Source organism: Chanodichthys erythropterus, chromosome 24, assembly GCF_024489055.1.
Source record: "Chanodichthys erythropterus isolate Z2021 chromosome 24, ASM2448905v1, whole genome shotgun sequence".
In the NCBI taxonomy this organism is placed as follows: Eukaryota; Metazoa; Chordata; class Actinopteri; order Cypriniformes; family Xenocyprididae; genus Chanodichthys; species Chanodichthys erythropterus.
This window is the reverse complement of record NC_090244.1, coordinates 970,751-997,993: the sequence shown is the minus strand read 5'-3', so window position 1 is coordinate 997,993 and position 27,243 is coordinate 970,751. Positions and strand designations below refer to the sequence as shown.

The following is a 27,243-nucleotide window of genomic DNA, read 5'->3' as shown; positions in this document are numbered from 1 at the left end:
AAATGGGTAACACCAGTGACAGTAACACCAGTGACAATTTTCATGAAAAATGCATTTTACAAAATGGCTGCTGCAAGGTGTCAACCCACACGTTGTCAATCATGATATATTCACTAAATCAAGTAGTTTAATCCATTTGTATTCTAGTTTTTTATAATTCCCTAGCAATAAAGTAGGTCACACCAGTGACTTCAACTAAAAGCTTTGTATGAAATTATGATTTTTGTTAAAGGTAACACCAGTGACACAACACCAGGGGACAACTACATTCATTATATATTTTATAATATTTATTTGGCATTTGTTTTTTTTATGTTATTTACATTATATATTTGATAGTTATGCATACATTATTGAAATTAAAATGGTAGAAAAACCTGTTTCTGAGCTCAAAATAAAGTACTTTCCCTCTGTACATGACTGTGGGGATGAGCACTTCTGTGGTGCTTGGAATTTTTTGAATTAATTAAAAAACAAATATTGGCACATTGATGGCTCAAGAAGGTTTAATTGTTCAAATAACATATTGTTTCATATTAAAATATAAAAAAAAAATTGTAATCAAGTGTAATATTTCTGTAAAGTCTATGGACAGAAAAGTGGACGTTTCTGTAGAATGACCCATTATTTACTCATCCTCATATTGTTCCAAACCAATGCTTTTGTTATTTGCATGCCAGATTTGGAACATTGTGAGCGGAATTATTTATTTGTATCATTTTTGTTTATAAAATTTTATTCATTTTCTGTTTATTCCATGATTGCATGTAAATGTGGCCATTAAAATTAATCTTCGTTTGCTCCATTAACGCAATTTCCCACTCATCAAATGATTTCATAACTGAAGAAAGCACTTAAGATGCATCTCTTTGTCAGTAAACACACAACAGTTTTAGAAATTGTGTCACAAATGCCTAATATTATTTGACATATTATTTTGCATTCTTCATGAGAACTACATGAGAGCTTTTCCTAAAGGATATTGTTACTTTATGTCATGTCCTCCTCTAACTTTTTGCTTTGCTAATACAATATTGTGTGCACCGCAAATAAATCAATAGTTAATTTCTCTCCATAATCACAGATATTGAAAGTTACTTACAGTCGGATGGCGAGGAACAAATTTACCAGCATGAAACGCCACATGGCGGCACACTGAGTTTTTATCATCCACAACAACAACAAAAGTCAAGCGAGGTCCAGATTCCCGAAACGAGAGATTAGAATTGTGTTGTGTGGAGATTGAAAGCTATCACAAATGCAGCAACAAATTTCAGGTTTACAACTATTGTAAAGAAAAGATTGAGAATAATCATGTTGGAGTGTAACACTTCAAAAAAGCAGTCGACAAACCTCAAAAGAAATAAAATAGAATCTATTATAAACTGAAATGTTTTCAAAGAAACTTCTATACGTCTCTTCACAGGGACAAACACTGAGAGTGGCCACATATGGAGCCATAACGTGCTGCATGCAGATTCTGAAAGCTTTAATAAATCACCTTTAGTGAAAAAATGCTTTTATAACCCTTGTGTTTTGACCCGTAATGGTGCCTAATGGCTGTTTACCCAATGTTCCTATAAATGGGTTTGATTGCCACTTTCTGCAGAACCGGATCGACATCTGGACGTAGGCCGGCCCTCAGGGGTTGCTTGGCAACAAGGTCACAGTGGACCGCGGCTAACGCCAGCAGTCGCCACTTTGGAAGCGTCTCGATATGAAAAGAACCATTTCCACCGATAACATGCAACCTCTGAAATAACACGGTACCTGCGTGTCAAAAGAAGGTTGTTTATTGATAACAGGGATTGACGCAGATATTTACCATCCAAACATTTTAAGAAGCTCACCTTCTCATCAGAAAAAATACACAGGACGAACATGGTCAAAACACTGCAGTGAAGATTTCAAAACAACACACGTATAAAAGACAAAGGATTCGGTTTTTAAGATGGCATTGCTTTGGCTGAATCTGAAAATACAGAAATAAAGCATTAACAATCAGATCAGATTTTCCAACACATGCGTGTGAACATATATTTGGTGGCACAGCAGTTTGGTGTTTAAATAACTGATAAATAGTTCAACAGATAATGATTAGACATGGAGCTACGTCCCATGCGCAGGTTTGATAATGAAGGCACAGCTTTAGGTGTTCATTAAGAGTATTTTCATGACCATCGTGCCATGCGTTCACTGTGAGGACAGCATTTTATCCATGTAGGCACAGGCGTGTCTACATAAAAAGACGTACAAAAATCAAAGATCCAGCACCATATAGACCAACGTCCTTGAGGGACGTTTTGAGAAACGTTTAAAAGTTTGAGTTGAAAAAGTTGATGCCATGTGCAAGACCGCTGAAAAGATTGATAAAAAAAAGAAGAGTTGATTTGTGGTTTCAAAACTAGCCAGTCAGTAGGGCTGCTCCCAACTAAAGATTTTCTAGTCGATTAGTAGTCATTCATTTCAGCCATTAGTTAACAGTTAATTTAATTACTTAAATATATACTAAGGAGAATACTAATACTAAATATAATATAATAATACTAAATATAATATATATATATATATATATATAAATACTAAATATATATATATATATATATATATATATATATATATATATAATACTAAATATATATATATATATATATATATATATATATATATATATATATATATATATATATATATATATATATATATATATAAATAAATAAAATAAAATATATAGTTAATATAGGTGCAATAAAGCCTTTTCCATGCTCAAGCTTGCTGCAAATCACCGGCCAAAGGAATGATTATGAATGTGTCAGAGAAAAATAGCAAGGAGACATTTTAATTGTTTATTAATAAACTAGTGTTTTCTGAGTCAGTGTCGGCAGCAAAGATGAAGTTGACGATGCTGATTATCATCTCCGCAGTATAGTGAACACGCCTATAGAGATAAATGCACTTTTCATACAGATTACATAATCAGAGAGTATTTAAATTGGCTTGTTTAAAAGTAGACATTTGAAGCGTTCTATATTTCTCATGTCAGTGAGGCAAGTATACGCTGAGTTTCGGTTCATTTTTTGTGACGCGCTCTTGTTCACAGAGACCGAGACGGCAGAAAGCGCATTCCTGTTTGTTTTCTTTATTTTACAAAAGCACAAAGTTTTGTTGTTATTGTGAGTGTACACAAATAAAAGTAGACCCTTTATAGTTTTGAATGGTGTATTAGTTCTGAAAAGTGAAGCCAAAACATTTCGATCGCCCCCAGGTGGCTGGATGCAGTATAGCTCATAAACCCCACCCGTGAGACAAACTATCGAATTACACTTCACTTAAATCGAATTACACTTCGAGATGGTTTCTGTCATTTTAAGTAATTTTTATCTCGCTGATGTAAATTCAAGTGCTCGTTTTTTAAATAAGTTTGGTTTTAGTTACTTATTTGATGTTATAATAAAGGAGTTGTGACGTTATGATTGACAGCTTCTCTGAGCGAAGTAGTCACTGAGGCACCAACAGACTTTTTTTGGGATCTTTGGGAGGAGGTTAACTTTAATTTCTACATTTCCATAACTGTTTACTTCACACTGACATAATGAGTTGTTCTGCAGTAAACTGTACTAACTGATTATGCGGGAGTGTGGGCGGGGGCCTTGATACCGCGGCCCCACCTTATGCTAACTACTGCGCAGACTCGGGTCCCAAGATGTCAGCGCCATATTTAGCAGCTTTACTTTTCTACAAAAAAAATTAACTTTTTTTTTTTTTTTTTTTTTTTTTAACAGTCTATGGTATGACCATAAACCATAAATTTCCGCTGTTATCAGGAAAAAATGCAAGTGATCGCCTTGACGCCTTCATATCTTACAATAAGCGCTATACTTTAGCTTCCACACTTCTCACAAACACTTTGATATGTGCATAAAAATAGCGTACATCATGTTAACGTTAGAGCGAGCAGCCATGTAAAGTTGCTACTACTTACGTTTCAAATAATAAGCCATATTTAAGGCCGATAGATGACAAATGAAACATTTGAATTTCCTGTCTGACATACTGTGATTACCACAAGGATGACCTGTCCCTCATTGAGTTTTTTTTTCTGAGACTAACCAACTAATGAAACTTTGGTTGACCAAGCCTCTTGTCGACGACTAACGTTTAGTCGGCTATTAGGATGCAGCCCTACCAATTAGCAACATATTTTGGAAGTTTGTTGGACTAACCCAACACCAAACAATGTTGAGGATTTCAGAAAGTATTCCTAGAGTCGATCTGACCTTTGGCTACAGTCATGGGGTCAGCTTTTTGACATCAGCGGTATCCTCATGAGCAGAACTGTCAGCTGCTACACTGGGTTGGGTCTCCTGTGTCTCGTTTGAACACGGTGACATGGAGTTGTTTGATGACCCAAAATGATGAGTGTCAACCAAGAGCAACATGGGCGTCCCGCTCCTCTTAAAGGCCTCAGTCATGGTGATGTGCACTTCCTCTGGCGTGACTCCCGGATCTGACGGCGATTTGCGCTTGATGCGCTCGTAGCTCTTGTCTGGGCTCTCGGGGAACGTCTCACTGTCTTGGAAACGGCCGAACAGCCATATAAAGAACCCACAGAGCACGAAAGCCGCCAGACTCGGGATGAATGCCAGGCATTTCACGTCCAGACTGGAGCCCACGTAGCGGCTGTGAAGGAACATGTCTCTCTGGACGTACGTCCGGTTGGTGCGGGGGTCTATGTTGGTGGAGCGCCATTCCCAGGTCAGCGTGCTGCGGTTAAAGTCCCTCAGCGTCTCCGGATCCTCCACGGTGTAGATCTTCTCTCCTGGACCTACGTATTGACCGTATTCATAGGGTTTATAGAAGATCTGGTTCTTCCACATGTTGAGGTCCAGGATGAGGACCAGGAAGATGATTCCATAATTAAACCATTTACCTGAAATAGAAAAAAAGATAAGAACATTAGCATGTTGGGAAATCATCAGTCAGACACATTAGCAACTGCATAGCAACGTATGCAAAACATTTTAGAAACTCTACAGCAGCATCTTGGCAACTGCATAGCGACATCCTGGCAACTACATAAAAACACTATAGCAACTGCTTAGCAACACTGTAGTAACTACCCAAAACACCTTAAGAACTGCATAGCGACATCCTGGCAACTACATAAAAACACTATAGCAACTGCTTAGCAACACTGTAGTAACTACCCAAAACACCTTAACAACTGCATATCAACATCTTGGAAACTACTGTACCCAAAACAAACACCACAGCAACGTCATAGCGACATTCTAGAAACTACCCTACTAGGATGCAACATTGTCAACTACCTAAAACACCATAGAAACTACATAACAGCTTTCTAGTAACTACCCAAAACACCTTAACAACTGCATAGCAATGTTCTGGCATCTACTTAGAACACCCTAGCAACTGCATAGCAACTATGTGGCAACTACTTAAAACACTCTAGCAACTGCATAGAAACATCCTGATAACCTCTCAAAACACCATAGCAACTGCATAGCAACATGCTAGTAACTACCCAAAATACCTTAACAACTGCATAGCAACATCCTAGTAACCACCCAAAACACAACTGCCTCAACACCTAGCGATATCCTGGCAACTTCATAGAACACTACAACACTACAACAACTGCATAGTAACTACTCAAAACACCACAGCAAATGTATAGCAACATCCTAGAAACTACTGTACCCAAAACAAACACCACAGCAACATCATAACAACATTCTAGAAACTACCCAGAACACCTTAACAACTGCATAGCAACATTCTGGCGACTACCTAAAACACCATAGCATCTTCCAAGTAACTACCCAAAACACCTTAACAACTGCATAACAATGTTCTGGCATCTACTTTAAACACCCTTGCACCTGCATAGCAACTTTCTGGCAACTACTTAAAACACCCTAGCAACTGCATAGCAGCATCCTAGTAACCACTCAGAACACCATAGCAACTGCATAGCAACATTCTGGCATCTCCTTTAAAACAGCCTAGCAACTGCATAGTAACATCCTGGTAACCACTCAAAATACCATAGCAACTGCATAGCAACACCCTAGTAACCACCCAAAACACCTTAACAACCGCATAGCAACATTCTGGCATCTTTTATAAAACACCCTAGCAACTGCATGGTAACATCGACATGCGCAGCAGAAGTGTCTTTCTGAGTCTGAGACGGCTGCTTGAGAAAGTGAAATAACTGCGTTTGGAGGTTTCTAATGGCCGCCGTTGTTAATGCACTCATGTGAGGTTACGTTCAAATGCTAAATCACCGCACCAAACAATAAGGTTAAAGACTTTTGTGAATGGTTGAGCAGGAAGGCCATTCCCCAAGCCTCGAGGGAGCGATCATCTACTCCCAGGATGGCCATCAGGCCTCGGTACAGTGAGCAAAACACAGCGGAGAAAGGAAAGCTGTTCGCTCAGAGACTGTCAGATTTACTGACTCCATTATATAAATGCAAGTTTACAGATGAGCAAATACTAATTAGTATGCATTACAAACGCTGCCTTCAAACACATAATTATAAAGAGATGTATCTAACGAGCTAATATTCTGACAGCACGTCCCTTTGGGAAAGGAATTAATTCATCCGTCCTGTCCCGAACGACAGTTTAGAGCACTACCACTTGATTCATTGGCATCATTGTGTTCACAGTGTATTTCCTGTCGTGCCCTATTTAAGGCACAAGTGTACGAATTTACCTGTGATGTGAATGTGATATTCCTCTTTAAAGACGCGTTTGCACACGGGCAGTCTGATCTTCAGCTGGGTGGTGGAAAGGCCCGGAAGGTTCATGTCCAGATCGCCCATGAAGTGAGGAAACTCCCAGTCCTGGAAGGAGAAGATCCAACAAACACACTGGAAAAACAAGGGCAAATCAACAGATCTCAAATGCATAAAGCCTTCAGGTGTTACAGTACAATACCAAACCACATCAAGCATCACAGCACAAGTGTATGTACAGTACACACTTCAGATGGAAGGATGTCTGAAGTGCAGAATACATAAACATCCACTGTAGAGAAAACTGCATAAACACACCCTTATGTGTACAAAGAATCACTAGTAATACATTTAACACAGAGAAACCATGCCATAGCAACTGCATAACAACACACACAAAAATACTATAATTAGTAAGCAAGTAACTATGCCCAAGCATCAACCCAATGCCCTCGCAAGTGCATAGCAACATCCTGGCAACTACCCAAAACACTCTAGCAACTGCATAGCAATGTCCTAGTAACTACCCAAAACACCCTAGCAACAGCACAGCAATGTTCTGGCATCCACTCAAAACACCCTATCAACTGCATAGCAACGTTCTGGTAACTACCCATGACACCAAAAAACTGCATAGCAACGTCCTGGCAAATACTGAAACAATTAAGCAACTGCATAGCAACATCCTGGCAACTACCCATAACACCCAAAAACTGCATAGCAATGTCCTGGCAAATACAGAAACTATTTAGCAACTGCATAGCAATGTCCTGTCAACTACTAAAACAATTTAGCTACTGCACTGCAATGCACTCGGCACTCTTTATCAACTATGTATAACAACATCCTGGCAAGTACCCAAAACACCCTAGCAACTGCATAGCAACGTCCTGGCAGCTACCCATAGCATCCTAGCAAATGCATAGCAACATCCTGGCAACTACCCAAAACACCCAAAAACTGCATAGCAACGTCCTGGCAACTACCCAAAACACCCAAAAACTGCATAGCAACATCCTGGCAACTACTGAAACAATTTAGCAACTGCATAGCAACATCCTGGCAACTACCCATAACACCTAAAAACTGCATAGCAACATCCTGGCAATTACAGAAACTATTTAGCAACTGTATAGCAATTTCCTGGCAACTACTAAAACAATTTAGCTACTGCATTGCAACATCCTGGCAAATACTGAAACTATTTAGCAACTGCATAGCAATGTCCTGGCAACTACCCATAACACCCAAAAACTGCATAGCAACATCCTGGCAACTACCCAAAGCACCCTAGCAACTGCATAGCATTATATATTGTAGTTTTAGTTTTTCATTCGGACTGTATGAAAACAATCTGACGTCAACACAAACTAAACCCTTCTCAGTGTTCAGAGGTCTGGAGCATTTCTGTTGCTGATGGTCTCTGTTGTACTTTTCTGTTTGACATTTATAAGAGATCCAAATCAAATTCCAAGGCTTCAAAAGTTTGCGCTTGGGAACGCGGCAAGAGATCCCAGTGTCACCGAGCATCAGCCGAACCGATGTCAGATTCGACCGCCGCCCCTCTTGAGAACAGTCAGAGGAAAATCAATAAAACTTTGATAACGTATAAGAGAATCTGAGACGCCGCGGCTTGCAGCTCCAGGACAGACGCAAAAACAAACCAAATTAAGCAGAAGAAATGCAGAATAATGTTGTTTCTTGGCAATTAGGCCTTGTGTTTACAGAACGGAGAGTCTTTGAATTCTATGCGGCTTAGCGAAGAGCTAACGAGGAGCCACATAATTACAGTTTCTCTCTTTGTGCAGCTCATCGTTTCGGCTCATTGACGTCCATGATAACTGTGTTATACAAAATGAACCTTAAATTACGTGGCATAAAACCAATGGAAGAGGTTCAAATGAAAGACCTTGTAAATCCCGCTGGCTCGCGGCCGTTCTGGGTCTCTGAGTTAATTAGGCACTGAATAAAATATCAGGCACGTCAGAGCGGCCGCAGAGATTAACCGTCACACGGGGTGAACACTGACAGGAGTGAGGTGAAATATCTGTGTGGAGATGGAGGAGAAGAAGCAACTATGAGGGAGAAAGAGACGCAGATCCAGGCACAGATACAGATGTGTAACGGCAACGGATTGAGACGCACATCAATGCTTAGGGAATAATTACAATCAGTCAGTGAATGTCAACATATTTGAGCAAACGCAGGTGAGTGATTGAGACCATAATCAGAAACAGTCTGTGATTTGAGCCAAGTTTCTGATTGGATGAGGGATGCTAAAGAAAAATAAAACAATAACAGATGTGAAAAAGTTAAGGTCAACACCTCTGGAAAAATATGAAAATGAAATAAACAAGAAAAAAAAAATACAGTTAAAAAAAGAATTTAATTAAATGATGTGAGATGTGATGGCTGAGAAACAAAAATGCATAAATAAAAATAATTGAAAACAAATGAAATTAACAAGATTTGGTCAAAAATAATAAAATAAGATGTTGACAAGATGAATAAATAAATAAAAACATGAGAAATTATGGTAGAAAAAAAATCTAAGTGAATACATCTGTAGGTGTCAAAGAAAATTTGAACATTTTAAAATGAAAACAATGACCTTGTCTTTTTATCTCCTGAACATATTAAAGTTTGATTTAAAGGAAACTGAAGATGGGTGGAAATGAGAACGGCCTGTTTTAAGAAACTTCAGGAGTCAGATGAACCTGTCTGTGTGTGTGTGTGTGTGTGTGTGTGTGTGTGTGTGTGTGTGTGTGTTTTTGTGTGGTTATTACAGGACGAACAGCATGAGGAGCTGTTGAGCCCATATTAGCATATTCATGAGACAGTGACACACTCCACTGTGATTTGCTGCCTGCGGCGAAGTGGAGGACATTAAACAAGAATCAGTCAGGAGCAGAAACACACACATACACGAAGATTCAATAAAGTAAGAGGCTGAAAGAAGGACAGATGAGGTTGTGTTTGTACCTGCATGATGATGAGGAGGTCAAATACCAGGATGAAGGAGGCGAGGAAGGCTCTGGAGACCTCGTCACTGGGCAGGAACCCACGGTTCAGGTTATCCCACCGGATCCAGTCCGTACTGATGACCAGAACCACCACAGAGGTCAGAGAGATCAACACCGTCCTGAGAAAGACCAACAGCCTTATCAGTGTCACTACTAGCACTAATGCTCGATTAGTCCGGTCAGTGAGACTATATTAGAATGATTTCTGAAGGATCATGTGACACTGAAGACTAATGAAGAGTAATGATGCTGAAAATTCAGCTTTGATCACAGGAATAAATTATACTTTACTATATATTCACATAGAAAACATCTATTTCACATTTTAATAATATTTCAGAATTTTTACTGTATTTTTGATCATATAAATGCAGACTTCTGATCAGTAGTGCACATCAGTTCTGTCATCTCTGACATCTTGTGTCATTTTTCTGATGGTAAGCAGCCTGTAATGAGCAGCGTCAGATCTCTTAAACGCACGGTTTCTCTGCAGAACTGCGGTCTGTCATGACGCGCCACGTGTGAAATGATGTCTGCCGTTTACTAATGGATGGAGACGCTCCGAGAGAGTCCATTAATAAAAGACATGCCGAGAGAGCGAGAATGAAATGTATCGTGTAATGCACTTCTGATGGAATCACTGAATAATACAGACACCAGATCAGTTCTTCGTGTCACTGTGAGCACATTCATCAGCCAATGAAAGGCCAGAACTGATCCCAGGTCAGTAGTTGTTGTTTTTTTTAAAAACTCGGTTGACATGCACTTTAACATTGAGACGCTGGATGAACAGCTGGATGTCACTTTGATATGGATGCTTTAGATAAAAATGTGCTGCTAAAAACATCTAAATGTTTCCTTTGATAATGTCAACAGGTGAATAAAAATGACATTTTAATGAGTTTTTAATTAGTCTTACTGCACTGGGAGTTTTTTCCACATGCTTTTAACTTGTTTATTCTTTAAAATCTGTCAGTGAAGACAAAATACACTTGCATTTTATAAATAAGAAACAAGTTTTTTCTTTATTTGTATTTATTTCTTAATGTCCTTACTGTGAATGACTCACCACTGCATATCATTCTAAAGAAAATTATTTTTTGTTTTACATATTGCAAATTAACTAAATAAAATGATTTAAAAAAGTATAATATTTAAAAAAAAAAAAAAAAAAAAAGTAATTCAACACTAAATTTAGTTTTTATTACAAAAAATTAAACATTTTATAAATAATAATCATTAATAACATAAGACAAAATTCACACCTATTAAAGAAACAAGTCTTAATATTCATGCAGTGGTACTTCTCAAGTAATTTTTATCTCATTTTCATGCATTTTTAGATATTTTTACAGAAAATTTGTAGATTGAAATGCTATAAGAACAGGAGAATATAAAAGATGAATGAACTAATACTTTAATGAATCAGCTGACATGAAGGTCAGAGGTCATGTTGTCAGGTGTGTTTCAGGGTCAAAGCACGTGTTTTGTCACAGGAGGCCGTTTGTTTCGGGGTCACGTAACCGTGGCAAACAGCGGAGTTGATCGATTTTCTGCTGCGTGTTTCTTTAAATAAACATGCTGGTAATGAGAACAGGGATAAAAGTGCTATTATCAACACACACACACACACACACACACACACACACATACATTATATATATATATATATATATATATATATATATATATATATATATATATATATATATATATATATATTATATATATATATTAATCTAAAATTATTTATATGTAAATAATTTTAAAATAATTTAAATTAATTTTAAGATCAATTATTTTAGATACATTACATAATTGAATCAAATTAATAATTATAAATTAAAACTAAATATTATAAATTAATATAAAATTAATTACAATTTCAATTATATATATATATATATATATATATATATATATATATATATATATATATATATATATATATTTTTAATTTTAGTTATCTTTTTATCTAAAATTATATATATATATATATATATATATATATATATATATATATATATATATATATATATATATATAAATTATATTAATTAATTTTAAGATAAATTATTTTAGATAAATTACATAATTAGATCAAATTAATAATTATAAATGTACAATATTTAAAAAATATATTTATATTTTATCAAAATTTATATTAAAAATGTATTTAAAATTCAATTAAAATATTAAAATAAACACTGCAATAGTGATTTACCACTCAATTTAATATTTGATAATGAAAAAGCATTTTATTATTAATAAAATATAATAATATGAGCAAGTGGCACTGCAAAAAAGAGAGACATTTTTACTTAGTCATTTCTGGCTTTTTTTCCACATTTTTAACTTGTTTATACTTCATAAACTGCCTACAATTATTCTTAGAAATTACAATTGACTAAGCCAGACCCTGTCCACACAATAAACCCTTTGGCATATTTAGATATGAATAAAAACATGATTTAGTCACTTCATCAATATTTTTCCTTCGGGACGTCACACACACACACAACCTCACAAGAAGCCCATTAAAGCAATATTCCTGGTTCAATACGACTTAAGCTGACAGTATCTGTGACATGCAGTCAAATTACCACAGAAAATCACTTCAACTCGCGCCTCGTTTTATGTAAACAAGCAGAAATCATGTTTACAGTCATGCAGCTCCAATGAACGTCTATGAGTTGAGGGTTTAAAAGCAGAAATGTGCTTCTCTCATGAATCATTCAGCAAAAACTCATCTGTTCTTTTAGCTGTAAAGTGTCTAAATCATGCTTTTATGAGTAGAACTTGCTTGTTAAACATGCAGTGTGTCATTGCTGTTCTGAGGGACGAATCCGGATTCCATTGAGAGACTGTTGGATCAGATGTGCAGTGTGAACAGACTCACCAGAACAGCACGATCCGGTTGTGACCTTGCCTCCACAAGTGCCTCGCGGTCCGGCCCCAGTCCGGGTAATGAGTGTCCTGCAGCATCATGTCTGTTACCTTGGAAACAAACAAACAAACAAACAAACACTCCTTACTTTGTGCTTCAGCGACTGCGCCAGGGTTATTATCGTCAACTAAAACTAAAACCATAAAACAACATTTTTTTACGTGAAATAAATGTAACATTAGCTGAAATAAAATTAAATTATATTTTATTTGAGAAATAATGATAATAATGAAAAAAAACACTAAACTTAAATGACTGAAAACAGAAAATATAAAAATAAAACATGAACAAAAACTATAAAAGTATATAAATTATAGTAAAACACACTGGATTGTGCTCAAAGTCATAAAACAGTAAAAACTAAATAAATGTTATTCCTTTTCCAAAATATTATCATGTAATAAAGTTCAATAGAATATCGGTTTTAACTTTTTCTTTGACTTTCTTTACTTAATCAGTGAATATTATTGTAAAAAAAAAAAAAAAAAAGTTAAAAATGAATAATATTTTAATATTAATGAGATTATATTTTTTATTAATATTTTGAATTTGCTTTTATTTTCATATTTTTCATTTTCAAGTTTTACACTTTTTTCTACGTTTTTTAAAATATGTCTTAACTTTTATTTGTTTTGTTTTATTTTAGTACATCAAGTTAAACTAAAATGAAAATGAAAAGAGAGATGTTTTTATTTATTGCAAGTAAAATTTATTATAAATAAGAATTTTTTTTATGGTTTTAGTTTCAGTTTACTCTAACAACCCTGAGTAAAATTAACTATTACAAAATTGCATATTAAATATTAAAATACATTTATGTTTTTTTTAATTATTATTTCAAAAGTAATTTACCACAACATTTAGATTATTAGATTATGACAAATTAGGATAATAAAATGTATTTTAAATTATATTAATAAAAATGCATTAATATAAATATTTATAATATGTAAAATATATATTTACATATGTATGACATTGTTATACTTACACAAGTACATTATTGCCATATACAAACCTCTAAACCTCTAACCTGTGTTTGTCAAGTGAACTACAGTTATGCCCTATTGAGTGTGCAGACTGCGCAGTGAGCCGTAACGCCTGTCTAAGGTCACCCTGATGACGGAGCCGCTCCTTCACAAAAGAAAGACTGAAAACTGTGGGGAGGGAAAGAGAAAGTGAAATAAATCTGTAAATCTTTCATCACGTCGCAGCCAAACTGCAGCAGCCTGTGACGAGATGAAGGGCTGAATTAATGGCATGTAGACGCCGTCAGTAATGTCTCGATTCAGCACTTTGAGACGCTCATTCGCCCTTCGTCTTTCTGTTCTCTCCCTCCTTCATTTTATCCCTCTCTTTTTCTCCTCCTCTCTTCTCTTTTGTTCATCCCTGCAGTTTGAACACAGGAATACTAATGTACCCAAAGACACACACACACACACATCCCAGCAGATCCGAACTACACCTGCACTTGCGTGTCACTGAGGAAAGCACTTTGATGCCGGATATTGTCGGAAGGATGTTTGTTTCCTGCATGTCCTTGAGTGAACTTGGGAAAACCTTGTTTTTATCGCCACGACTGTCAACATTTATAACAGTGCTTATAGTTTACAAACAGACGTTATAGAAAAACTGAAGTAAATACCGTGTGTCAATCACTTTGAGTGACAGCTGTCAAATTTAAACGTCAATCTTGCGATGACATTCCAAATAATTCCACTTTTAACAAAGCATTAAAAGTCAACGTATTGGTAAAGTTAATAGTAAAGTTCTTAGTTCATGCTCATTAAATAATATACATATAATAATGATTTATAATAAAACATATACAGCTTTTGATTTCCATAAAGTATTAGTAAATGTTGAAATGAACATTAACTAAGATTAATAAATGATTTAGAAGTATTTTTTATTGTTATTTCATGTTATTGTGAAGTGTTACCAGAACTATTACATGTAAAATTTCACTGTTGTAAACAGGATGAAGCAATGTGACATTAATCACTTCCAGTGTGAGTGAACATCATTTTAATCATAATTTTCAAGCGTTATTAATTTCTCTGTTTTGCGGCTGCACCTTTAAGGAGGACATTATTGCTTTCTCGACGTGCCGAACTCTCTGTGGTCTTATCGCAGCTCCTGCCAGAGTTTTTGGGGCTAAATGAGGAGTTTGTTGGTTTGGGCGATCTCTAATGAAACATTCTCTCCACCGCCTCTGGAAACATTCGTCGCTTTTCCACTAGAGTCAATTACCAACATATAATTACAGAAACATTTGAGTGGCTCGTCAGACGCAGGGAAGGTTCGTCAAGGTCAAGAAAACTCATAAAACAATTTCATGCTGCTTTAAAGTTGCTACAGTCAACATGAAAATTACACCCTTTTTACTTTAATATACACTGCTGCTGTATTCATCGGTGCACAATATTTGAAACTTTTCCAAACTTTATGGACAGCCAAACCCCTTTGACCTAAAAGTCCCCCTGATATTTTAAGTAAATATTTCAATAATTTAATGTTCACAGTCCTCTGATGTTGGTTAACGGTCACATAACATGCAGATAAACAAATAAAATACCACAATTTGTGATTGTGTTATTGTAGATTTATATATATATATATATATATATATATATATATATATATATATATTAGTATATACAATAGGGATATATATATATATATATATTTTTTTTTTTTTTTTTTACCTCATTAAAAACATGGTAAAATCACTGTAATGCACAACTATAATTGGCTTATTGGTTTTGTGAAATGGTGGCATGATAAAACACACCAATGTCCAATAAATAATTACGCCACTAAATGTACTATCAATCTGTTATAGTACTTATTCATCTTTGTTAATGTTAGTTAATAAAAATTCAGCTGTTCAATGTTTATGTTAGTTCACAGTGTATTAATATTAACAAATACAATATTTGATTTAAATAACATTAGTAAATAATGAAATTAACATTAACTAAGATTAATAAATGCTGTAGAAGTTTTGTTAACTATATATTATATATATATATATATATATATATATATATATATATATTATATATATATATATATATATATATATATATATTACATATATATATATATATTACATATATATATATATATATATAATTTATATCATACGTCCACGTCTTACTCTACAAGTCATTCCCGACGGATAAAATCAATCACGGAAGAAAAACAAGTTGAGTGTCGTTTCATGTGGACTTAAAACAGGTTCTGGTTAGAGTCTCACCATCCACGCCGTCACAAAATCCCCCATCCACGTCCCTACAGCAGCCATCTTCATCAAACTCTCGTTCCTGATGCCCATGTACTCCGTCACCATGTGAGGACTGCAGAGAGAGAGACACAGATCCGGTCAGTCCATGTTTCTGTCACCGCTGATCAGCTCCAGCGAGCCGCGGCGATCATGAGGTGTGGCACTTCGCATCTTTAGCCGCGTCTTCCCCAAAAGCTTTCATTCGACGTGACACTCGCTGGATAAAGCGTTTCAATAACGCCACAGGACACGTTAACGTCATCACAAACACAAATAAACTTCAGAGGCCTTTATAATGCATTCAGGGAACGAATTGCTTCCAAAAAATGATCCAACGCATATAAAAACACAGCCAAGCGTTCATATGTTGTGACAGCGAGTGAATGTAATCTTCTTTACGCTGCTTTTATGCCGTCAGAAGTGTTTACAGGCCTTGAACAGGTACGAACTCGTTAATCTGCTTATGCACGTCAGTGTGTGGATTACAGACGGCGGGAAACGCAGAGCAAGTGTCAGAACGAGCGGATTGTTTCCACATGGGTTTTTGGTCTCATTCTGAACCGCGTTATGAATAATAACACCATTATTCTCTAAAGGAGAACACGTTTTAACAAGCTTTTTTCCTAATTGGCACCGTTAATTGCAGGCCAATTGATACCGAGACATCAAATTGGTAACTACCCTGCTGAAAAATCCAGCTAAAACCAGCTACTTCCAAACCAGTTTAGACCAGCTTAGACCAGCCAAACAGCTTAGGCTGGTTTTAGCTGGATTTTTCAGCAAGGAATGAAAAAAACCAAGTGAAATGAAAGAAAAAAAAAAAAATTCCATTTCAGTTAAAGTTTATTTTATTTCAAGTTTACTATAATAACACAATCAATTTAATAAAAAAAATTGCATACTAAATATTAGAGAAGATCTCATTCTGAACCACGTTATCCTGAAAACGAGAGCATGTGTTTAACAAGCGTTCATCTTCATTAGCACGTTCATGGCTGCTCAATCTACGACAAATCTAAACCAAACGAACGCTTGACCCGCTGTCGTTACGGCCTCATAACGCGCGAGATTGAATCTGTATTCCGTCCATTATACGGCCAGTCATTAGAGCGCATGTCCAAAGAGCGACTTATCACCCTCACAGCTCACCGATAAAGCCGCTTTGATTAGAAGGAAGATTTATTGGCGCATTAAGTCAGTTTCAAACACCCCACGGTTGTGGACCACGGCCAGCCGCCGGAGCTGCTCTGCTGGGAGTCGTTCACCAAGGGCATCGAGCTAATCGATAATACGGGAACCATCCGATGCTCACGGGGGTGTTAGTATGTAAGTAATGGAGCAACTAGTTTAGGGTGGTACGGTTTAATAACATGCAGGGGAATGGAGTGTGATATGGCAAAGTGAGATACACACTCTCTCTCTCTCTCTCTCTCTGATCAGTGTCTCATGTCTTCATTTATTCATTATGGCTGTAATTTTAATGCAGTACTGCTGGATGACCTGACAAAGTCACATCAGCTCAGCAGCACAAATGACACATATGCACACACAACATTCACAGACAAGTATTTTTTGGACATGCACAAAAGAATTACCATGTTTTTTATGGACATGACATTGAAATCCCATGTTTTTTGGACATGTTCCATTGAAATGCCATATTTTTTTTTTAACATGGCCCATTGTATTACTATGTTTTTGATATGTTCCATGTTGGTAATTATATATATATATATATATATATATATATATATATATATATATATATTTTTTTTTAAACATTTCCCATAGTAATACCAAATTTTTCTGAACATTTACCATGGTAATACCATGTTTTTTATTGTTACCATGTTTTACTATAGCATTACAATTATTTTTGGACATGTATCATTGAAATGTCATGTTTTTGGACATGCACCACAGTATTACAACAATTTTTGGACATGTACATTTGGAATACCATGTTTCTTGAACATTTATCATGCTAATACTGTTTTTTTAAAACAATTTCCACATTAATACCATGTTTTTACACATGCACCATAGGATTATTATTATTTTTGGATATGTACCATAGAAATTCCACATTTTTTGAATATTCACTATGGTATTACCAAGTTTTTGACATGTTCCATGGTGGCAACATGTTTTCTGAAAATTTCTGAACATTTACCTTATTAACAGAATGTTTTTGAACAGTACTATAAAAACACCATATTTTTTATGTTGTCTTGAACATTTATCATGCTAATACTGTTGTTTTAACCAATTTCCATGTTAATACCATGTTTTATGACATGAACCATAGCATTACAATTATGTTTGTGCATGTATAATTGAAATTTCATGTTTTTGACATGCTTCATGGTGGTAATTCCATGTTTTTTTTTTGACATGCACCATTGTATTACAATATTTTTTGAACAGTTCCTATGATAATAGCATGTTTTTGGACATGCACCACAGTATTACAACAATTTTTGGACATGTACATTTGGAATACCATGTTTCTTGAACATTTATCATGCTAATACTGTTGTTTTAACCAATTTCCATGTTAATACCATGTTTTTAGACATGCACCATAGGATTATTATTATTTTTGGATATGTACCATAGAAATTTTTTGAATATTCACTATAGTGTTGTCAAAAGTACCGACTTCGGTACCTAGTCGGTACTGAAATTTTAAAAACGTGACGCTTTGAGCGCTGTTGAGTGGATTCGTAAACATCTTTGATTGGCCGTTGTTTTCACGGCTCATTGGATATGTCTGTGATAGGCTTCAATGATCAACGCTGTAAAAACGTTGTAAATAGTCATCAATTAATCTCTTCACTAAGCGCTTACACAGATACACACGGGAGCGTTTGAAAGCAGGCGGATCGGTCCACTGTTAGACGCCCGCTTTCAATCGCTCGCGCTCCCACTTTCAAAACGCTCCCACGCGCTGATCATTGTAGCCACTCACAGGCATATCCGCTGAGCGCGTTAACACAATGGCCAATCAGAGATGTTTATGAATCCGCTCAACAGCGCTCAAAGAGTCACGTTTTTAAAATTTCAGTACCGATAGGTACCGAAGTCAGTACTTTTGACAACACTAACTCACTATGGTATTACCAAGTTTTTGACATTTTCCATGGTTGTAATGTTTTCTGAACATTTTCCATCGTAATACCATGTTTTTCTTAAACATTTCCCATGTTAATACCATGTTTTTGAACATGCTCCATAGTATAACGATGCACCATAGCATGTACCATTGAAACATCATGTTTTTTGAACATTTACGATGATAATACCATGTTTTTTCAACATGCATCATGCTATTCATTCAGTACCATGTTACATATCAAAGTAACATCTGATACTATCACTGTACCATAATTAATGTGTGATGACACTGGATTTCAAGAAAAACTGTCTATTATACACACACATACACTTAAACCACATGTAACCAAATAATGGACTGTTCAACAGCTTGCGCGTACACATGTGGTTTATCCAAACGATTCCCCAGAGTCTCTTCTGTTAATTATAGTTCTACAGCAGCCCAGTTTATGAAATATGAGATGCACTGGTAAAAAATGAGGTCACATATGCTGAACGAGTTGATTCGAATCAACAAACGAGACGTTACTGACGGAAACAACAAGCCCTGATGAGCCGACTCGCACTGGGAAGAACATCAGCTGCACAGACCCTCGTTTCTGGAAGTCGGAGAGACTCGTGACAGGATTACTGATGTGTGCGGCGTGCCGGTATTCCAGGGATGAGGAGAGATGCTCCAGCCGTGAGAATTAATATGAATGATGCTCCCGAGCGGCTGCTAATGAGTCGAGTCTCACAGAGAACAAAACGTCCAAGTCATGATTTGATCAATTCAAACTCCAGTCGCTGTTAAAATTTCAGTTTGCCTTTGGTCTATTTTCAGGGCCGCAGAATCAGAATCAGTTTGATTCTGTGAAAACAGCCGCTGGCCGACTCTCAGAGATGTTTGTGACATTCTCACCGACTCCCAAGGCAGGACTGAATTTTAATTAGGCACCGTCTCGGAAGCCACAAATCTGAAATCCCCTCTAAAACGCTTCCAAGAGCCTCACTGGCCCTTTCAGGAACTTTACAGGACAGAATTACAATAAGCCCGAGTCTCTATAAGAATCGATCTAGAACACTTAAAGTTGGCTATTTCCTAGATTAATGTTTTTGATCTTATTGTGAATGATAAATCAGAATTTCATTTTTAATCAGAACATCATAGCTTCTCTCTGACATACATTCTCCAATCATTTAGTGTTTAAACTCCACTCCTTTTTAGAATTCACTGCAAAAATCACATTCAGAACCCGCCTCTGTTTTTTAAGAGCCACGCCCACATCGCAACATCCAATCAACAACCGATGCATAGAACTAAGTCCTGCCCTACATTCTTTCACTCGGATGTACGTCACAATACGAAATGAAAGATCTGTCACTACTTCCATTTCATCGCATCCGTCTTCAATGCCAGCGGAGCCGGGTTCAGGTCCCGCTTAGAGTTGGCGGTTCGATCAGGAGGGGTTCAATTGGTGCCATGACCCGGATGGGAGTGAGGTTTAGGGGGGTAAACCTCACTCCCCTGATCTCAAGAGGTGCTCTAGAGACTGATGTTAGAGACTACGGTCTTTAGCCTCCTTGTTAGAGCAACCACCTCCTATGTCAGCTGACCCAGGTTCGAGTCCCGCTTAGAGTTGGCGGTTCAATTAGGAGGGGTTCAATTGGTGCCGTGACCCGGATGGGAGTGAGATTTAGGGGGGTAAACCTCACTCCCCTGATCTCAAGAGGTGCTCTAGAGCAGTGGTTCTCAAACTGTCCTGGGGACCCCCCACCACTGCACATTTTGCATGTCTCCCTCATCAAACACACCTGATTCAAGTCATCAGCTAATTAGTAGAGACTGCAAGAGTTGAATTAGGAGTGTCTGATGAGGGAGACATACAAAACATGCAGTGGCGGGGGGTCCCCAGGACAGGTTTGAGAACCATTGCTCTAGAGACTGCGGTCTGTAGCCTCCATGTTAGAGCAACCGCCTCCTATGCCAGCGGACCCGGGTTCGAGTCCCGCTTAGAGTTGGCGGTTCGATCAGGAGGGGTTCAATTGGTGCCATGACCCGGATGGGAGTGAGGTTTAGGGGGGTGAGTGTAACAGACGTAGGCTGGTAAGAGCTGTGTATGTAAATCTCACTCCCCTGATCTCAAGAGGCGATCTAGAGACTGTGATCTTTAGCCACCTTGTTAGATCACTTGAGTCCCATGCTGGTGAACCCGGGTTCGAGTCCCGCTTAGAGCGGGCGGTTCGAACAGGAGGGGTTAAAAAAGCATCTTCTAAATGCATAAATATAACTATAAATATGTCACACTCATGATTATTACATCTTGTCAGATTGACAAGAACAAATGCAAATCAATAAATGTGAAAATGTATTATTTGCTCTCATTTAAGCAAGTCTCCGTTTGAACTTTTAAAGCGGAACTGCAGAAACAGAATAAACGAAGCTGATTATTATGAGGAATTAGCAAGTAAATGTTCCCTCTCACACAGACACAAATTTAAATTATGCAGACTTCTGCGGATCTCCCTGAGGGAACCTCATTCTGGACTGAAGGCAAAATTTGCCAAAGTTTTATAAGCAACACCGAGTGTTAGATTAGACAGCTACTAGTGCAGAAACAGGCTGATTTATGGTACCGGCTGCTTGTAAAACAGCACTTAACGTGATTATCATGTTGAGCAGTTAGTCTGGCTGCTGGTAACACACACACACACACACCCTCTCACACTTAAACTACATGTCACTTCCTGATGTACGATTCGGCCTATATGTGCATGTGTTAATCTCACGGGAGTTCTGCAGTTGTCACAGTAACAGTGGAAGCGGCTCATCTCCAGCTGGACTGACCTGTGAGAAATAACTGGCCACGCCCCTTCCACACAGACCCCTCCCCCTGGCCTACATAGTCAAACTGTTTTTCCTCTCCCAATTTATTCTCTGGTTCACAGCATCAAATTCTTAAAAAACATGACCTAGTTTAAAGGGGTTTGTTTACCCCATAACAAATTATGTCATAATTTACTCACCCATGTTTTTTTAAACATGTACCATAGTATTACCATGTTTTTTGGACATGTCCCATGGTAATATGTTTTTTGATACATTTCTATGGCAATAGCACATTTTTCCCATGGACGTTCATCATAGTATTACAATGTTTTTTGGACAGATACCATTAAATAAACCACTAAATACACCCTAAATACCATGTTTTACCATAAACATTTACTATGGCAATACCAAGCTGGCAATACCATGTACCATTGAATTACCATGGTTTATTGAACATGTACCATAGTATTACCAGTTTTTTTGTGCATGTACTATTGAATTACCATGTTTGTTTGTTTTTTTTGTTTTTGTTTTTTCCATTTTCCATGTTAATACCAGGTTTTAGGCATGTATAATTGAAGTACCAACATATACCATAGTATTACCATATATTTTGGCCATGTACCATGTCATATGAATATTCTATTAATTCAGAACCATGTTACATATTGATTATGTTTAGTTCACGCCAAAATAAAATGTAAATGTTGTGGAGCAAAACATCCAGTAACACTCCAAAATTAAATAATAAAAAAATCCCACATATTTATCAGTATGAAATAATAACGTCATGAGTCATTCTGACATATTAATATTCCTCAGATTTACATAGTTTAATAATTGCATATGAAAAGCCACAACCTAGACGCTCGTTTTTGATTTATCGTAACAATTACCAGAGAGCGCGACTGATTTATTAGGTTTCATCTGAAACACATGATATTGATTAAAATGAAATTTAATGTTCTTCTACTGATAAAATAAAACAGATTATCTCCATCCAGTCCTCAAGCTCGTAAAGGTCAAAGGTCATTCTGGATCCATGAGCAAATGACCTTCAAATATCTGTCTCGAAATGAGATATTCTCTGCGCTCTGGGTCTATCCAGCAGATATTGATTAAGTGGTGAGGTGTCAACGCCGCCGGCTAAGAAACATCACCTTCAGGACCTCTTCGCCATAACCACAACATTTATCCAGGGACCCAAACAGGATGTTTCAGCGTTTTCAATTACACGAGAGCCGCAGCACCGTTACAGCCCAGTTCGTCTGCCTACAAGTGCCAGATTGAAACGGAGGCACAAATTTACACGGACAAAACACACTCGCACAGAAATGCACTTTTATAAACCGCTGAGTTATTTTCTCTCAATAAGCGAGACTACTGGCTATAAGTCAATGCATTTTGAATAATGCGCACTGAATAATTGTTTACACTAAAACTGGGATGGATTCTTGTTGCAATGCATTGTGGGATTTTCAGCAATGTTGCTGATGTTATTGCACTGGTTTCTGTGTCTCTCTCTCTCTCTGAGCGCGTGCAGCTGTCTCTCTCACACGGGTGGCGCTGCGGCTCCTAATTGGCCATGAGTAATGCGATCTGCACTCTTAATTAAATAACGCTGCTTAATTAGCACATGATGTATGCCTGTAACGGACGCCTCAAGTGGTGATGAGTTAAAGGGGCTGAACGCTGACTCCGCCCCTTGTCACAGCCCCGCCCACAGCACACAACACACACTGAGCTGAGGATGTAGTAGTATCATCATCATCATCATCATCATAAGTGTATTAGGCTCTAGATGCTGAGAGCGGCTGCGGTAATGACGCAATAAAGGCTGTAATGATTTAATAAAGGTGGAAATGATGTCATAAAGGCCATTATGATGTCATTTATAAAAAAAGAGAGAATTTACTATGAAATCAGTTGGACTGCTGGACTCTCAACAGCCTTTTTATGACATGCAGAGAGAGAATGTGAGTGTTTATGATGTTCATTTCAATCACAAGCACACTGAGAGGCTGCCAGTGTGTGCATGTGTGTGTGTGAAGGGGGAGGAAGCAGAACTTGTTGTTGAGAGTGTGTGATGTGGGGGTTTGAGCGGGTGTTATTGTGTGTGTGTGTGGGGGGGGGGGTCACAGAGAATAAAAGAATATCAATGAGGAGGAAGGATGAGAGGCAACAGATGCTGAGAGACAGATTTTGATCTGATTTCAATTTTTCCTTTTTGTTTTGGGATTAAATATGACATTTCATTGTCTTATATGAACAAACACAGGACAAACATATTCTACTGTATGTGTGAGTCGAACAAGAGATGAATTTACTATGGAAACCAGTTCTAGAGTAAGAGAGTATTCACTTAGTATCGAACACCGTCATTAAAACAATCAAAGTTTTATTAAACGAAGATCACAATAACTGTAGTAACCGTAGCTGTTACCATGGTAAAGCATTAAGGACGGATGCTGAAGACACTACAGATATTCTGCGACGTTAATCTGACATTTATTCTGAGAGTGAATCAGAGTCACAGTAAGAACATAATGACACGGCCATCAGATCCCACTGTCTGTGAATGAGAGGGTTTGTGCCGCGAGCGCCGGGACTCGCGCAGGTCGTCTCTCTGCACAGGTGTAAACAATAATTTCTCATGATGGATCCGAAAACATCAGACACATGCTGTCAGAGAGACAGGAGCGAGAGACAGACGGCTCCTGAGGGGAACGTGCTGCTCGACTGACTGTACAACAGCGCCACCTATCTGTGAGAGAGGACATCACACCTGCTCTGAGATCAACCTCATTACAATCACACTCAATTATTAAAACAAACCCATCAAAAAAATTAAGTGAACACATCCACTGTCTCACTTTTCATTTTCAGCTCATTTATTAGACTTCCAGCAGGTCAAATTAGTTCATGAAGAATATATTTTTTAAATAAATAGATATATATATACCTGCAAAAGTAAATTTTACTAACATCTGGTGCTATATATATATATATATATATATATATATGTGTGTGTGTGTGTGTGGCACCAGATGTTAGTAAAATGTACTTTGGCAAGTATATTTTAATTTTATTTTATTATTATTTTTTTTTAATAAATAGGTTTATATACTTGCCAAAGTCTTTTCATGCTAACATCTGGCACTATATACATGCATCTATAAATATAAAATAATAAAACAAATTTTTTAAAAAACATTTACATTAAATGATAAAAAATTAAATCGGTAAATAGGTTGATTGATATACCAACTTTATATATTTTATATTAGACATTGAGAAGGTCGAGTTAGTTATTGAAGGAAAACAATACAAAGATTGTTTTAATTAACAATGAACAATATAAAAAAGATTCTAAATTATATATATATATATATATATATATATATATATATATATATATATATATATATATATATATATATATATATATATAAAAAGAATTTAAATATAATTTTTTAATTGTTTATAAACTTGTCAAACCCAACTTTTACTTAGGTTTGGTGCTATATTTATATATTTAATTTTTTATTTCATTTAAACGTCCAACGGGTGAAGTTAGTTATTGGAGGAAAAACAATACAAATTGTTTACAATACATAAATGGACTGTTTCCCTGCCAATCACAGTGAAGGAAATGATGTATGATGATGTTTATATATATATATATATATATATATATATATATATATATATATATATATATATATATATATATATATATATATATATATTATACACAAATTTAAGTTATATTTAAATCGATTATAAATCATAAAAATACATTTAAATATAAATAAAATGGGTTTATATACTTTATACTTGCAATTGGCACTCATTTGTTGAGTGCTGTCTGCGGCCTTCATATCTTTGTTCATCAAAGTTTTTGATGATTTAATAAAACAACAAAGGTTTCTCACACTCCAACTGTTTGAAACACTGTCAAACTAGTCTTTGATCAGTCAAACCTCTGCTCATTCTGATGGTGCTTTTATGGCCAGGATTGCCATGCTCAGTGTTGGCCGCATTTAACCTTGAGAAGATGTATGGCGGTACGATCACTCAACGTTCAATCTCACAGAAAAATGGTGCAGTCGTTCTCCAAACAGACGACTGTAATGTGAAAGCATCGGCCGTGTGCAGAGCTGAACATTAGATGGCGAATCAAACCGTAAGTGAGGCATCCATCTTGTTGCGTGAAATTGAAGTGGCGGCGTGTTCTCAAACGGCCCACGGTTGACTGTATGCACACGTGCTGATCTGAGATCATATGTACTCATTCTGTTCCTGGTAATAATGTAAAGCAGACTGAAGATGCTGATCCTCGGGTCAGTGCTTCAATGCGCTTAAAGCTTAATGGACTCATGCACGGCTGGTCAATTCAATTCCACAAAGAGGATGAAGAACAGGGTCGGGAATAGAGAACCATTTTTATTCAGATTCGCAATGGTGGAAATTATGTTTTAATTTTGACTGAGTAAGTACTTTCTGTTGCATTTCCGCATGCAACAACAAACACACAGAATCATGAATGTAGTCTGATTTAGTTTTCATGTCTTGTTTTAACAAAAAGAGTCCTTTGTTCATAAATCAGGCTATGGTTATTATTTAGCCTGATTTATGAACAAATAAATCTCATGCAAAATTTGTTTACTGAATCGTAAAAACAAGTAATTAAAATTACAAAAAAAAAAAAAAAAAAAGAACAAACAGATTTATATACTATTTTTACTCACTTTTCGCTTTTTTATTTATAAACTATAGTAAATCTTTCAAAAACACTCACAAATTAGTCTTGAACTCCATGGTTATTATGTAGCCTGATTTAGGAACAGATCAATCTCATGCTTGGTTTATTTAATGGAATCGTTCAAAAAGAATCATGACTCAAACACACTCAAAGATTTGAACCGCTCAGTTAATCAATTATTAGGTGCTTTCTAAAAAGTATAAAAGCAAATATTGATAGAATTAAAGAGCCAGAATTGTTAAATTCCAAACAACTGTCATCCCTACTGAGAAAACCTGGGAATAGGGAATGAAGGAACAACTCTTTTGAAAAAAGTCTCTTCTAAGACGATATCTCTTACCCCATCCGTCCGTTCATGAGCAGGAGGAGGTTATAGATGTGAGAGAAGACAAAGAGCGAGAGAATCGTGGTGAAAAACATGGTCATCCAAGAGCCGTGGTCTTCACGAAACATCTTCAGACGCAGTAGACGACCTGAGACACAAAAGAGAAGCTACAATTAACGTTTTAAAGCAACGTGAGTG

General features: G+C 36.6%; 1 protein-coding gene across 4 annotated transcripts in view; it reads right to left on the bottom strand.

Moving 5' to 3' along the window:
* Window positions 1-2,749: 2,749 nt before the first annotated feature.
* Window positions 2,750-27,243, bottom strand: part of tmem117 (transmembrane protein 117) — a 46,840-nt gene continuing 22,346 nt past the window's right edge. For 3 of the 4 annotated variants that reach the window (XM_067379198.1, XM_067379196.1, XM_067379199.1), the window contains exons 3-8: window positions 27,061-27,193; window positions 16,000-16,099; window positions 12,690-12,787; window positions 9,750-9,909; window positions 6,746-6,875; window positions 2,750-4,930 (exon numbers count right to left, since the gene is read on the bottom strand). In XM_067379198.1, coding sequence (XP_067235299.1) covers window positions 4,290-4,930; window positions 6,746-6,875; window positions 9,750-9,909; window positions 12,690-12,787; window positions 16,000-16,099; window positions 27,061-27,193 — 1,262 coding nt within the window. In that variant the 3' untranslated portion in view covers window positions 2,750-4,289. The remainder of the gene's footprint in view (window positions 4,931-6,745; window positions 6,876-9,749; window positions 9,910-12,689; window positions 12,788-15,999; window positions 16,100-27,060; window positions 27,194-27,243) is intronic. The other variant, XM_067379197.1, reaches the window with a different exon arrangement.